Consider the following 14279-nt stretch of genomic DNA (forward strand, 5'->3'; position numbering starts at 1 on the left):
AAAAGACATGTAATCACTGTTCTTTTCAAACATTGCATTTTGTAAATTAACTCTTTCTTTGGAAGCTGGAATTGTAAGTTAACAGTAGTATAATTTCTATGAGTGTTTAAATATGCCATACTCCCATTTTATATGAAACTCACTGGGACAAAGGTCTGACAATAAAACACTACATCATTTCAGTCAGGTCACATTTAGCTGTAGGCAGTCAGCAGCTCTGTCTGTCTTATCTATCCCATTCCTGTTTTCTTGTTTACCTTGCCATAATATCTTCATCACAACCAAAATGTGATGGCTGCCAAAGTTTACACAAGTGATTTACTGATGTAGAACATAGTCTAGTTTCCACTCTCTAAAAGAGCACACTGGCTCCAATCTCCTGTCCTCGCAGGGATAAATCCATTGGGTTTCTGTCTTACTTTGCTCCCCGGCTTATGATTTATTCATACGTAGAGTAGAACATTCCAACAATCCCCCACATCCCCACCCTATAACTACAACCCCCTACCTCTCCAATCAGTGTTATCGAAGGAGGCCGTATGGGGAAGAAGAAGTGCAACATGGAAACACACTGTAAAATTAATCCAGCTCTATCTGCTAGTCTGCTTATTAATGAAATGTATTATTCCAGGGCATTTACTCTACATACTGTATGGTTGTGTACAGTGAGAGAAGAAGGGCGGATAAGAAAAGGGGATGACATGCGACCCATGATGCCCTAAGCACACGGTATGTACTTTAACCTACAATGCCAGCAGCGAGCCTCAGGTTGCTTGCTTTTTCATGTCATATCCATTCATAATTCACCATGTAAACTACAAAGGTGGATGAGTAAGTGGACATGTGAACTAGTGATGAGACAGAAAGAAAAGAGAGGCACATTTGACACTTCAAAGCATTTTAATGCACCATTTGCAGCATGGGAAATGAACATGCATTAGAATGGGTTTTTTCAAAAATCCTTTGTACTCAAACACAACACCAGCTACACCCAGACAGATGATGAGAGCTAGTAGGGAATGAAGGGGGGAAAGTGTATGGGTGCTATGGACGTATTAGAGGGTGAGGACAGCCGGCTCATAAAAAATGTGTGACATTGGGTGTACATACACTCACCCACGTGCAACACAGGCATGTACAAACTCACTCTCTCATGCACACACAGATACTGAGAGTTGTGTGTTGAGTTTCTTTTCATGTAGTCTCATGTATTTTTCATGCACCAGTTATCCCAGTAGAAGGCCTATGTGTCCAAGAGAGGACTCTCAACTGTTACAAGGTCATGTTCTACACTATTACCCTGAAATTAGGCGTTTAATATCTAATGTTAATGAGTGAGTTCATCTTTCTTTCTTTCTCATAGGCTAAGTGCTCACAGAAAGGCCACAAACAACAGAATACTCTGATGGTTATAAAGATGCTAGGGATGACGGGATCTTCATATCCATATTGACGTCACTGGGTTCTACACTCTATGATTCTACTACAAGTCCCAGAATGCGTTGCTCTCGTTTCTCGCTGCGCTGGCGATGCCGCTGCATTCAAGTACTCCTCGGGACTTCTTACGACCGATTTCGTAAATCTCAGCTGACACTTGTAAACTCAAGTGGTTGTGATATAAAATGAAAAAACTCAAGATGGACATCTTAGTGAATCCTCTATATTTGTTGTAAGGAAACAGTTTGTTACTTTGCAGTGCCATGGAAGAATGAAGAGGTATCATGTAAGTTTTCATCATTGAATATTTTTTTCATATCAAATTTTTCAGCCTGTATGTTTGGTTGATTTGGCACTTGTGGTGATGGTCGCATTTGTTAATAGGCTAGGCTACATGTCTATCTCAGTTACACTGAAAATATAACAAGGACAAAATATTATGGGAAACTCATTTGTAACAATGGTCAGGCAAGCTAGCATGTTTAAACTGGAAGCACATGTGTTTTATGTAGGCTAATAGTCCTGCTGTAACATGTTTTTTTCTTTTAACTTATAGCTTACTAGCTTATCTTTTTCTATAAAAAAATAGGCTAATGTTAGTGGTAACTTACTAGCCTTATGCTATTAGTACTTTAGCCTTAATTTAGCTTGTGACAGCAATGCACTGAGTGAATGTATTAGCCTATTTCTGGTTTCAAATGTTTTTATGGTAAAGCAACTTCATGTCAGTAACAATGTCACATAATGCTTGGCAATGTGTTATTGCTTGTCATGTGCAATGATTGGGCTAGCTTTAAATGTGTGCTGTTAGTGGGAGTGGCAAACTATTGGCACTAATATAAAGAGATAATATAATCAGAGGTGCACTTATATATAAATATAGGTAATAGAAAAGCTAATGATACAAACATGTCAGCCCAGTATATTCACTAGTCTTTCACAGAGCAAGTTAGATGGGCTTTTGTACTGCTACAGCTGAGAAGTAAAGGTTAAATGAGCAGCAAAAACACAAAAATGCATTTAAATACATCAATTTAAACATCAGACACTGGTACAGCTTTCATGCTCTCCGCCCCCTCATGTCACGAAGTTGGGAAGTGACGGACAATTTCACCAGACTTGAGCAAGTGCGCAAACCTCGCAAATGTCACATTTCCGACAGCACTAGAAGGCAGCAAGTCTCCGTACCACTACTAGCAGCAGCAGCAGCGGCGGCGGCGGCTGCAGCGCTTTCTCTCTCTGTAACCTAAACAATGACTCCTACTACAGACCGGAGGAAAGCACACCAATAGAATGCGTTACACAGCACCAAAAGCCTGCATTTCGCTGCTATTCCGACCACTCACTTAAATGTGCCGACCATAAACATGTGGATACCTACAGAACATGAAAAATACGGCGTCGGTAAGTTTATTGCCTTTATGTTTTAAAAACTGTCCTCTGCGTTCACTCACATTCAGCCGTAGGGCATGTGTGGATAGGTTTCTAGAGGTGAACTGGCTCTACGAATGATGATTTCCAGCACTGCGAATTGTTTTAGTGAGTGGTATATATATATATATTTTTTTAATTCAAGGCAGCATCAGCTCTTTCAAACAGCCCATATTGAGAGCTTGGTTTTCATCTGACTGCCACATTGCAAAGCATAGGGTTGTCGCTCTGACCCCCCCCATGGTTTGCCAAATGAACAGCCACATTTAATTTTTCCCTGCTCGTGCTTTGCCCTATTTCCCCTTGCATTGTCCGGGAATAAACTAATGGGCTGTCTCTACTCAGAGGTACTTTGAATTTGCTCCTGTTGTGGGCTACCGTGTCTGTTTGAATGGGGGGGAATCAGCTGCTTATCACAGTCGGCCGCTGTATATTTGTGTATTTCCATCAGCCTGTGCCAATTCTTCGAAAGAAACACAAATATGAGGAAAAAGAAAGAAGAGACCTTTTCTTTAATTTAGTGTATGGGATTGAAATCGCTGTGGACCTTGATGATCCTGGAAATGTGAGTATCCTTCAGTGCATTGTTCCAGGCTGTCGGGGGCTCTGGTTCAAACACTGAAGTGAGACAAACAAGCGACAACAACGCAACCAATGCCAAATGGGGGGGGGGGAACCCCCACACAGACTTTGCATTGTTGATGTGGTAGGAATTTCTTCTTGCTTGTCTTCACCCGCAAAAAAAAGGGGGGCTCATTGAGATGCGGCCGCTGAGTGGCGGCTTAAATGTCTCCTAATTGTATTCCCCAGAGATATTGGTCTGCTCTGTGTGTGTGACGCTTTGGTCCCTACATGATCCCACAGCCTCCGTGAAAAACGAGCCAATAATCATTTTGTAAATCTTTAAAAGGATGCCAGGAAAAAGTGGCCAGTAAAAACCTCTTAAAACTACTGTAACTGTGAAGAGATTATGCTCCCCCCCCCCTTCTTGTGCTTTCTTTCTTGTATGTCTGTATCTGGTTTCATAATAAGGCAGGCTCCCAGGCTGTTGTAAATGTTGCTTACTGCCCCAAAATGCAAGGTGCTGCCACCTTGCCACCATGACCTGAAATCAGTGAAACACAGTGAACCAGACCACTAGCCTTTGGCCCCTCTCTGTCACACTCAGTGGTCTGGTCACTTGACTGCTTTGCTAAATTTTCCCCTGGTGTAGACTTGTCTCTATCTGTGTAAGTCCCAAAGACCTGACCTTAGTCACTGTGCAGTTATATTATGCTTAATCCTGTGCAGCGTCCCCTAGAGCCCATAGCTTCCATATTTTGATAGGGCAGAATATAGTAGATTTATTCCATTTAGCTCCTTAAACCCATTCCCTCCTGTCAAAGTTCGCTTGGCTGGATAAAAGAAAGACATTTATTTTGAAAGCTAAATACTTGCCATTGTCCCCAAACTGCTAGAAGGGGCCCTGCTAATTGGATTAAGGCTCTTTATCCTATTTTTTGCTCAATAACAGCAATAAGACTCATTTTAATTGGCTGTGATTTATTAAGACATGTTTTGGCAGCGGTGCACTTCTTTGTGGCCGGATCCTTTTTAAGGAAGGAACTGGGATGTTTTCCTGTTGTGAAATTCAGGTTACGCGATAGCCTACAGATGCACACAAAGATGTGGTGAGAAGCTGTTTGGCGGCGCAGGTTTGTTTTAGTTATGATAACAGCAACTTTGACGTGTCAGCTTCAGCAGGTTAAGTGTATTTTTCAGTCTGAAGTCTAGAAAGGTTGATGTGCTTTTGGTCTGTACTGTACATTCTCTATCAGTGTCTGGAGAGAATGTCATTCATTCCGTTTAAGTGGATCAATGGAGACGTTAGAGAGACTATTGAGTGCTTTAAGGGATATCATAAGGGCTGGGTTATGCTACAAAAGAACTAGTTTGTATGATGTGCTGTTTGACAACATCATAAAGCAAAAGTGTTTATAGCTCTTCCAAACTTCCACACTCGAAGTCGGGGTGAAAAGCCGGCCGTCGTAGAGATCGTCGAGACACGGTAAATGTTTAAATATGTGGATAACAGCACATATTTTCTGACAGTCTCCTGTCTCGGTTGTAAACACGAGAAGTGACAGAAATTGTCGTGTAACGAATGAAAAAGAGAGCTTGCGAGGGAAGTTCAGACACTGCTCACCTCTACACAGCTTGCCAATCGCTGTGTGATGTCGGTGTGAATGTCAGATTGGCTATTTTAGAAAGTTACAGAAATTGTTGAACGCAGCCCCCCATTTCCTATGTCAGAAATAAGTGAGTGGAGGGGGTTTTCAAAGCTGTTTGACCTGACAAGCCCTTCTGATGAAGTAAACTGGCACCTTAAATTGCAACATTAACCTTTCCTAGTAGCCCTGCATAAATAATTTCATATTCATCAGATAATCCCAATGAAATGAAAGACTTTACATTTTCACTTTGCTATTGCTAAACTGTTTGCAGGTTTAGCATGGTTATTGCAATGTTATTACACATGAGGAGCCAACATATTCCATCAGCCGGTCTCCAAAGTGTTCTCCACTTATTTTGCAGGAGAAAAGGATAACCAAATGTTTATCCTCGGTTCAAAATAACCTCACACCAGTAATGACCATCGATCCCCAGACGGAATCTCATCCTAAATTATTCATGCCAGGAGGAACAGCTGTTGCCTTTCCACAGGGCTCCGCAACTTATAGCAAAACACAACCTGAAATGGTACTGAGCTAAATCACACCTCCAGTAGAATTAACATCATTGATCCACATCTGTTTTTACTTTTCGGTTCAGTCCTGTTGGGTCTTTCATGAATATCCATGCTGTAGAATTGCTGTGATATCTAAATATTGGCACAAGTAAGTCCCTACCTTAGCCATTTTAAATGTGATCTTCTCCAGGTGCTTTAAGCGAACATTTTATCCCCTTTTGACAGGGGGGCTGGCAAACTAAAAGGGCTTGGAAATCCTTGGATTCTTGCAGGAATATTTGATCTCTGGCCAAATCGAAATGAGATCAGAACGTCTTGCTGTCTAATTGGAAGGTTGCAGCGTTTGATGTCGATTCGCCTTCCTAGCGAAGTAGGGCCCTGGAAAGACGGGGGCCACTGCCATTGATGAAATATGAATGGACTCTCGGCGAGTTGATGTTAAGGCGCCCATTAGCCCACCAGTAGAGTGATTACTGGTTTATAACCTGAAGCAAGAAGGTTGGAAGGTTAATGAGATGATGTTGATATCTGACTACTAAATGGACTTGGGTTATGGAGACATTAGATGGAGCCAAGAGGGAGAATATCAAAGTCGTGTTTTTGAACACAAAGATGGGTTAGGTTGGCAGTAAAAATGATAAGATCAGGTAAGATAAGAGGAGGCATGAAGTTGAGATCTGAACTGAATCTCGGATGACAGACGTACCCAAGAATGTCTTTCCAGTGACCAAAGTACATGATGAATAATCTGTCACAAATGTCACTGAAGACAAACATACTTGACTTAGACTACAGAACATACTCAAGACTGCATTGTGTCATGTTTAGAGTAGACGTAGAGTTAATGCTGTAGACAGACAGAGTGAGGCCTTTCTTCTCATTAAAGCCCTTTGATACAACCAATCACGCATGTCATTGCTCATCATAATTTAGACACATAATTAAACCATTTTAACGAGCTGGTTTGCATCCATGTGCATGCAAGTTGAATTCTCCACCGATGGCTGGAGAAGTTTGATTTCATGTGCAACCCTGTTCCATTCTTTGAGTGCCGTGGAAAAAAGCAAGTAGCAGCATCAGATAAAGACAGAATGGAGCAGCGGCCTGATTGAATGTTACTGCTTCAGGCCTGGCTGCGATGGAGGGCCAGTGTCGGGCCTGGGGGTTTCCTGCTCTCCCATGGCTGACATCGCTGGTTCCTCCCCTGGGGGGATGTCGCTGTGGTTGATGGTTGGTGGAGGGGTGTGTGTGTGTGTGATGGGTGGTTGAGGGTGCTGGCGCGTGTCAGGGGTGGACTCATTGTTGGGGCGTCCGCCCTGCCCTGTTACCCCCAAATTCACCCCCTCCCTTACCCCCCACTCCACAGGGATTTAGCAGGTTGTTTTGGAGGGGGCCCCAAGGCCCATTCCACCATTATACCCATGATTCCCTAATGCAGCAAGCCCCAGGGCAATGTATGGGAGAAGGTGGGGGGAGGAGGCGTGGTGAGGTGAAGCCTGCCAGCTTGTAATTGCTTCCTCGCCCGCTGCCTCGTCTCTATCTGCAGAGATAGCACCCCGGATCCTCTGCGTGCGCACACACATTTGCACACTCGCCCAATGCAATCATTCAACATGGAAGGAGACTGTAGGAGGCTCCCTCGTGAATTGAACAGATGCAGAAAATAAAACGTATAAATATATATAAAATAGAGAGCAAGAGAGTGAACTACACAGCCCACTACTATACACAAGCTGTTCCCTGGTGTGTGCATCATTTAAGGTTTAAATAAATCTACATGGACATGTGACATATGACAGGCTCACTGAGTGTTTTATTCATTGCTGATTCACCCCTGACAATAATAGCCATTGTAGCACAAACATGGCCTGAGACGTGAGGACAGAGTTGGAGAAATGCCACCGCTGGTTCGTTTGTGTTATTCAATTAAATCATGCTCTATTTATTATGGAGCCCTCAATTACGAAAGAAAACACCCAAACCGCACAAACATTGTCTGTTAGTTTAGATTCAGCGACACTAGACACAGGAAAAGGACACCATTGTGTCATCTCAGTTATATTTTGTGGAAATGAAAATATTTGACCTCCTTTTCTTTTCACCTCCTTCCAGCTTGTTGTCACCACACACACTGGGGATACCTTTTGTGAATCCCATTGGAGTTGGTGACACAAACAAACCAATATGCTGTAACTGTCTGTCCACATCCATGTATAATGTTGAGACAGGCAGCTGGGGGGAGCTTTCCTGCATTTCCACTCCAGTGGCAGTCTAGCATGCTTGCTGTAAGGAGATGATGCTTCTACTCTGAGATGGCCGAGTGATTTCCAGGTTACCAGAATGCATATGGCTATTATAATGGCCATTATGTCACATTTGGCTTGACATGAATTGCTTTCAAATGCTTGTCTGTCTGGTAATTGCTTATATCCTTCCACTTGTCTACTGGTTTTAGAACTGAAACGATTCGTCGATTAATCGATATGTCGATCGAAAAGAAAATGACGTATTTTGATAATTGATTAATAGTTTCAGTAATTTTTCAATCAAAAAAGCCAAAAATTCACTGTTACCTCTCAAATGTGAGGACATGCTGTAGGGATTTGGACTTTTGGTTGGACAAAACAAGACATTTGAAGACATCTTGTGATGAGCATTTTTCACTATTTTTTGACATTTCGATAATGAAAATAATCAGTAGTTGCAGCCCTACACTGTTTGTTTTAAACTGAGAGGGCTTTTCTTTGTGTGCTATAAGAATGATATGAAACGCTGTTTCCAATTATACACGTGTATGCCTTACTTGCTAAAATAATCTTAAAGTCTGCAAATTAAATGATTGCAAAGTGAGTTTTAGGTGATGAGATTTTCTTTCTTTTCAAGATACTGCATGACATTTGTGGTTTTTGATGAAATCCATCTACCTTTTTGGCCAGCTTCACTATTATAAAATACTCTGTGCCTTTTGTAGCAAGCCTGTTGTGGTGTAGCGCGGTTGTGGTTCCCCTTCCTCGATATCAACCCGTGATCCCTGCATGAGTTAATGGGATATGTCCTATTAGGAATTCAGCAGCTTAACTGATCAGTGGCGCTCCTGTAGTGGAGGCGAGGGTAGAGTGCGTGTGTGTGTGTGTGTGTGTGTGTGTGTGTTTTTGTCATCTGTGTGGGCCGGGGGAAAAATGACTGACATGCCATTTTCATAAATGAAGGGCGTCTGCCGGTGACAATCACTGTGATTGGCGGGTGAAAAGAGCTGTTTATGTGTCAAGACACACTTGTTTTTTTGTGCTCAATTGCGGCAGAAAGATGATTCTCTGCACTGGCCCAGCATCAGTTATCTGTGTACTGTGGCTGTAATCCAGGATTTCATGTATTGACCATAAAGGAAGTGTACATTGATTTGTGTGAGCGTTTGCGTGGTTGACCCAGTGCATTATAATGACCTCAAGGCTTCCGTTGTCCTCTTAAACTTCACTTTAGTAATAGCTATGCTCATCCTCAAGATACCAGTATGCTTCATTCATTATTAACATGCTAATAAAAAGGGATAGTTATGGTCTGTTCAGGATAAATCTTATATCATTAATGTATTATTGATGGCTAATAAAGTGTCAAGGCTTGCTTAAAGGACATATGCATAATTTAAAGATTTAAAGAAGAGCTAATGGTCGTGGTTGTCTCCGTCTTAAATTACCCTGTTAATTCTTGAATATAGAATTGGCCTCTAACACTCTCATTCACACAGTCACAGTGGGGGACGTGTAACCAGAGGAGACTCATACAGATGGCTTTGATGGTTTTATAATGACACTAAGGACACGTCCACACCAATGCAGATACATATAGAAAGTGTATATGTCCACACTGAAATGCAGAAACAGAAAATTACGAACCAACATGTAGTTCTGTCACTGTTTCTAAACTACGGCTGACATATCTTCGGCATTTCCGACCAATGTACCTGCCTGGCCGATTTATCGATCAGGCTCTACTTAAGAGTACCAACCAAAATGTTTACGTAGCACAGAGTATCAAAAGTAGCTAAAGGTTGCCTCAAATACTTTGTCAGAGCTTGTTTACATGTTCTTTGATCAGATATTTCCTCATTTGAGTAATAATAGTAATCAGTTTTATAATATTTTACTTTAGCAAAGTGTCTGCTAAGAGAAGAAAACTAGGAGAGTCCAGTTCACTGAGAACACTGTCAGGAGTTTATCAGCGGGGTGATGGTCAGGATTAATGTCAGCGAGACAGAGACAGAGAATGAGGAAGAGGGTGAAAGGTCTTCTGACAGAAAGCTTGTAGACGCCATCGCTTGACTTTGACTGGGCGTTCACTCACAGTACTGTCCACAACTTGCTGACCTCATCTGTTCCCTCTCTCCTCTACTTTTGTTTTGTTGTGCCTTAATTTAATGGAAATGCTTTTGTATTTCTGTTGTATTGAATTGATTCCTTTTGCTTCCTGTTTCCCCTCTTTGTGTCCTTTTCTCTCCCCCCTCCACTCTCCTGCGCATTCCCGCAGAATGAGCTGTTTCCAGAGACAGCAGGTCGCACTGTGATGACCTTTATCTCACTTTCTGCCTCTTTCTTCTCATCTATCGCTCACTCATTCCTTTTCTGTCTGGCTTTTTTTCTATTCCGTTCTTTCAGCAGCCCACTTCCCTCTATCTGTGCTGCAGTCTGTTCCACCTTTTATCTCTCTTCCACATGTGTCTCTTTCTCTTCTTTCCCCTTCCCTCTTCTGGATCCATACTCACCTGTCCTAGATATCCCCAGATACTGTGTGTGTTTGCCTCTTGTGTAGCAAAGATTGTGTATTCAAGGATACATGCATATTTGTGGCTGTGCTTTTCTGTGTGTATCTGATGTTGCATATGTGTATTTGTATTCTTGTGTGCACGCTTGTATGTTGTATTTCTGGGTGTGTGTTTGCAGCAGCCTCAGTGGACTGGAAGTCTGAAGATGATAAAGCACTACAGATGCCCCGCAGGCTCTGGAGTAGAGCTGTAGCTACAGATGTTATGCATCCTTTTGTTGTGCTACATACTCCTTTTTAAATGGAAGCACAAACACTAAAAACTGTTGTTTTGAAGTTGTTGCAAGTGCAAAGTATAAAATAAACAATGTTGTTTTAGATTAAGCAGACGTTGCTGTGGACAAACCACAAGCATTTTAGACCCCGGATGCTCACTAGTGAAGATATCAAAAAAGGTTCTAGATTGTTACTAGAAGGCTAGACACACAGCAGCAGCTAGCAAACAGGGAGTTGCTAGAACAAAATAACAGTCTGAGCTTACATTTTCCTTATCCCACTTGTAATACTAGAGCCTACTAGCTCTACCCTGCAATACATGAAGCGACTCCATCATTTCCATGCCTGCATGGGTCATTAACTGGTGGATAGGGTTAGGGTATTGATAGCTATATACATGATATTGTGCTAAAGAACCCTACCTTTAGCACAATATTATGTATATAGCCATCAATAGCATATTTAAGACCCTTTTTCTTGTTTTAAAATGTGTCAGCCTGAGACTGTTTTCAACCACCTCATGGAGTTAGTGTTAATTAGCAAGCTAGCTACAGCTGATAAAATCTGTTAAAGTTGTCATTTCCGTCAGCAAAATCAATGCTTGCTGGCTAGAAATGAGACGCCTACTTTAGTCCACCTCTGTGTGAAATCAGAGAAAAAAAATTTGAGTGGGAAATCTGCCACAGTTTTCAGTGTATACTGCGTACGTGCTGTGCATGAACAGAAAGCTTGACAGGCGTAGCAACTACGCCTGGCTGGGCTTAGCGAATGGTCAATTGATAGATGCAGAAAAATCATTCTGCTTTACATTTTTTAAGGATCTATCTGTCATAAGTCCATTGCTTTGAAATGTAGGTAGCAGGCAGACAGATGGTATGTTCACGTTTCCTTGGGTTTGGTTTCTGTCCCATTGTGTCTATTCTCTTTATGGCCTTGGTACCTGTTTTATCAGTGTTTTTTTAACGGAAGAGGCAGCTGTTTCCATGCTGGCTACAGTGCAGAAACAACATAAAGAGGACGCTCTGCTGTCGATTACTTCTGTCTCTATAAAAAGCGGTGTTGTGAATTTTGTTGTCTTCTCTTGTCTCTCTATCCATTCATCTTCCTTTTTTTGGTCCTGCTTACGTTCTCTGTACGCATATTTGAATCAGAGCAGGTTTTAGTGATGATCATTTCAGAATTAAGCATGAAAATCTCCACGGCAAATAGAGATGCTTGCACACATACACCACAGGTATGCCATATTAGTAGTGTATATTGACTGTGGGCTCATGAGCTGTGGCAGTGACATTGATTGGTTTAGATCCTTCGCTGTCTTCTCTGAGATTGAACTGTTTTGCCGTCTCCATCACTCTCTCTGTCTCTGTAAAGCTCACATTGGGAGGATCAGCTTCTGCCTGGCTGATTTCTGGGCAGCAGTCTCTTCGACCTTGGCTGCTGTTAGCTGTCTCATTACCTGCACAATGTGTGTATCTGTGTGTCTACACCTCTACTGCGGTTGAATCATTGTATATACGGTCTCTAAATTTGATCTTTGTCCCCTTTGAGGTTCATGCACGTGTGTGTGTGTGTGTGTGTGTGTGTGTGTGTGTGTGTGTGTGTGTGTGTGAGCGATCTGTTTCCTGCGCTCGCTGTGGCATCGAGATGATGGCCTGGCTCTCCTCTGCATGTCAACCTGCTGCATGCGAGTTGCTGGCTCACAGCCCGTCCTCCTCACCTCTCCTCTATCAGCTCCCCTCACTTCCCCTCTCTACCCACGCAAAGAAAAGCCAGTTTAATGTCAGGCTGACTTTCAAATGGGCTTTTCATTGCAGCCCACTGCCACTTGCTTTGCCCGCTTTCGTCACAGCGTCTTTTTTTAAGTCAACGAGACTGAAGTGTTGAAGCTGATTTGCAATTGATTTTTGGCATGCAAAACTGCTCAGCTGATTGAAATAGATTTATTCTGTAGAGGGAGAAAGTATAGGATGAATAGTGGGGTTTTCTTGATTTAGATTTATGGGGCAAAACAACAGAGTCGGTGACAAAGCTCCAAAATATGATTACTTCGAAACTGACTGGTTCTCCCCAGCTGAACGATTCTTATGAATTCCTAAATTAATAGTGTGGGTGTTGTAGAGTGTTATTGCCTTAGAGAGTCTGTTTAATTCATCAGATTGACTAAACCTCCAACTGCGACCCACTTCACTTCTTACGTCTTCTTTTTTCAACCCAACCCCTCTTAGGGGATTGTTCCTGTTTTGGAATGTTTATCCAGTTAAGAGGAAAGCCTTCAAACAACGCAGAGACAGAAACACATTTCTTAGTTAAATACTTGTCTTGAATTAATAAGCCTCCCAAACATCTGAGCTGCTGGATCATTTGAAGCTCTGTCTGTCTGTCTGAGGGGAGAAGACCAAGTGTCTTCCTGCTTCTTGCCTCTCATCGTTGATTGAATGGGGCCTTTTCAGGCTTCTTCTAGCAACACCAAAGGTTGGCATTGCAGTGCATTGTAAGGTTTGCTTTGTTTAAGCCCCTTTTCTGGAAGCTGCACAGAGGATTCCTTCTGTAGGCTGTGTATTACATCTCCTGCCATTTAAAAGAGAACTGCAAAGAGATGGAATAGACATGTGTTTTCATGTTGTTAAAGGAATAGTTCGACATTTTGGGAAATCCGCTATTCGCTTTCTTGCCAAGAGTTAGATGAGAAGATTGATACCACTCTCATGCCTGTACGCTAAATATGTAGCAGGAGACAGCAGATGGTTAGCTTAGCTTACAGCTAGCTTGGCTCTGTCCAGCACCTCTAAAGCTCACAACACGCTATATCTTGTTTTTCTAATCTGTATAAAAAAACAGGTTTAACAAACATGAAAGGCTAGCTGTTTCCAGTCTCGGTGCTAAGCAAAGCTAACCAGCTGCTGACGCAGCTTTATATTTACTGCACAGACATTAGAGTGGGATCGATCATTTCATGTAGCGTAAACTATTGGCAAGAAATTGAATAGCCTAAGTGTATTTCCAGAACTTTCTCACATTAATGTGTGTATCTTTGGATGTTTTCAACAGTTTATATGCGGATTAAGTTGTTTTTTTTTTGTTTTTTTTTACTTCTATCATTAGCTAACATAATTATGTCCTCTTCAGTTACACAGTGCTCTGGGTAAATAATATCAACAAAATGTAAATGTTAAGCAATAGTTTGACAGTTTGAATAGTTTGGAAAATACGCTTATTCACTTTCTTACCAAGAGTTAGATGAGAAGATTTCCCCTCTGGAGATCAATAAGGGCCTATCTTAATAAGCATATTTCCCCAAATATTAAACGAGAACCCAAATCCTATGTTTTTCAAATAAATGTACTGATGTTGCAACAACTCTCAGATAGCATGAAGCAACACAGCACTAAACCAGGAACCAGGCTCACTCCCGCCAGGCGTTAGCGGTTGGATTGGCTTGAAGTGGCCCTGTTTGCCACAAGCCTAACCTCTCTCCCAGCATCCACCTGGTCTCTTTATTTTCCTCCTCCCACCAGTCGCACCCTCAGGGGAGGGAGTCTGAAGAACTAAATGCGGAAAGTGGCGCTGCTAAAAGCGGTTGAAATAGATCCCCTTTGTGTAGGGAGCGAGAAGGGAAATGCGAAGGAAAACCCCCACTGTGGTAGCCTTT

At 42.1% G+C, this 14279-nt stretch overlaps 1 protein-coding gene across 6 annotated transcripts in view; it reads left to right on the forward strand.

Annotated features, from left to right (window-relative positions):
* Window positions 1-2580: 2580 nt before the first annotated feature.
* dock4b (dedicator of cytokinesis 4b) overlaps window positions 2581-14279 on the forward strand; it is a 116209-nt gene continuing 104510 nt past the window's right edge. For all 6 annotated transcript variants that reach the window (XM_044185584.1, XM_044185585.1, XM_044185587.1 and 3 more), the window contains exon 1: window positions 2581-2841. In XM_044185584.1, the coding sequence (XP_044041519.1) occupies window positions 2805-2841 (37 nt within the window). In that variant the 5' untranslated portion in view covers window positions 2581-2804. The remainder of the gene's footprint in view (window positions 2842-14279) is intronic.

Source organism: Siniperca chuatsi, linkage group LG23 (genome assembly GCF_020085105.1).
Source record: "Siniperca chuatsi isolate FFG_IHB_CAS linkage group LG23, ASM2008510v1, whole genome shotgun sequence".
NCBI classification, from domain to species: domain Eukaryota; kingdom Metazoa; phylum Chordata; class Actinopteri; order Centrarchiformes; family Sinipercidae; genus Siniperca; species Siniperca chuatsi.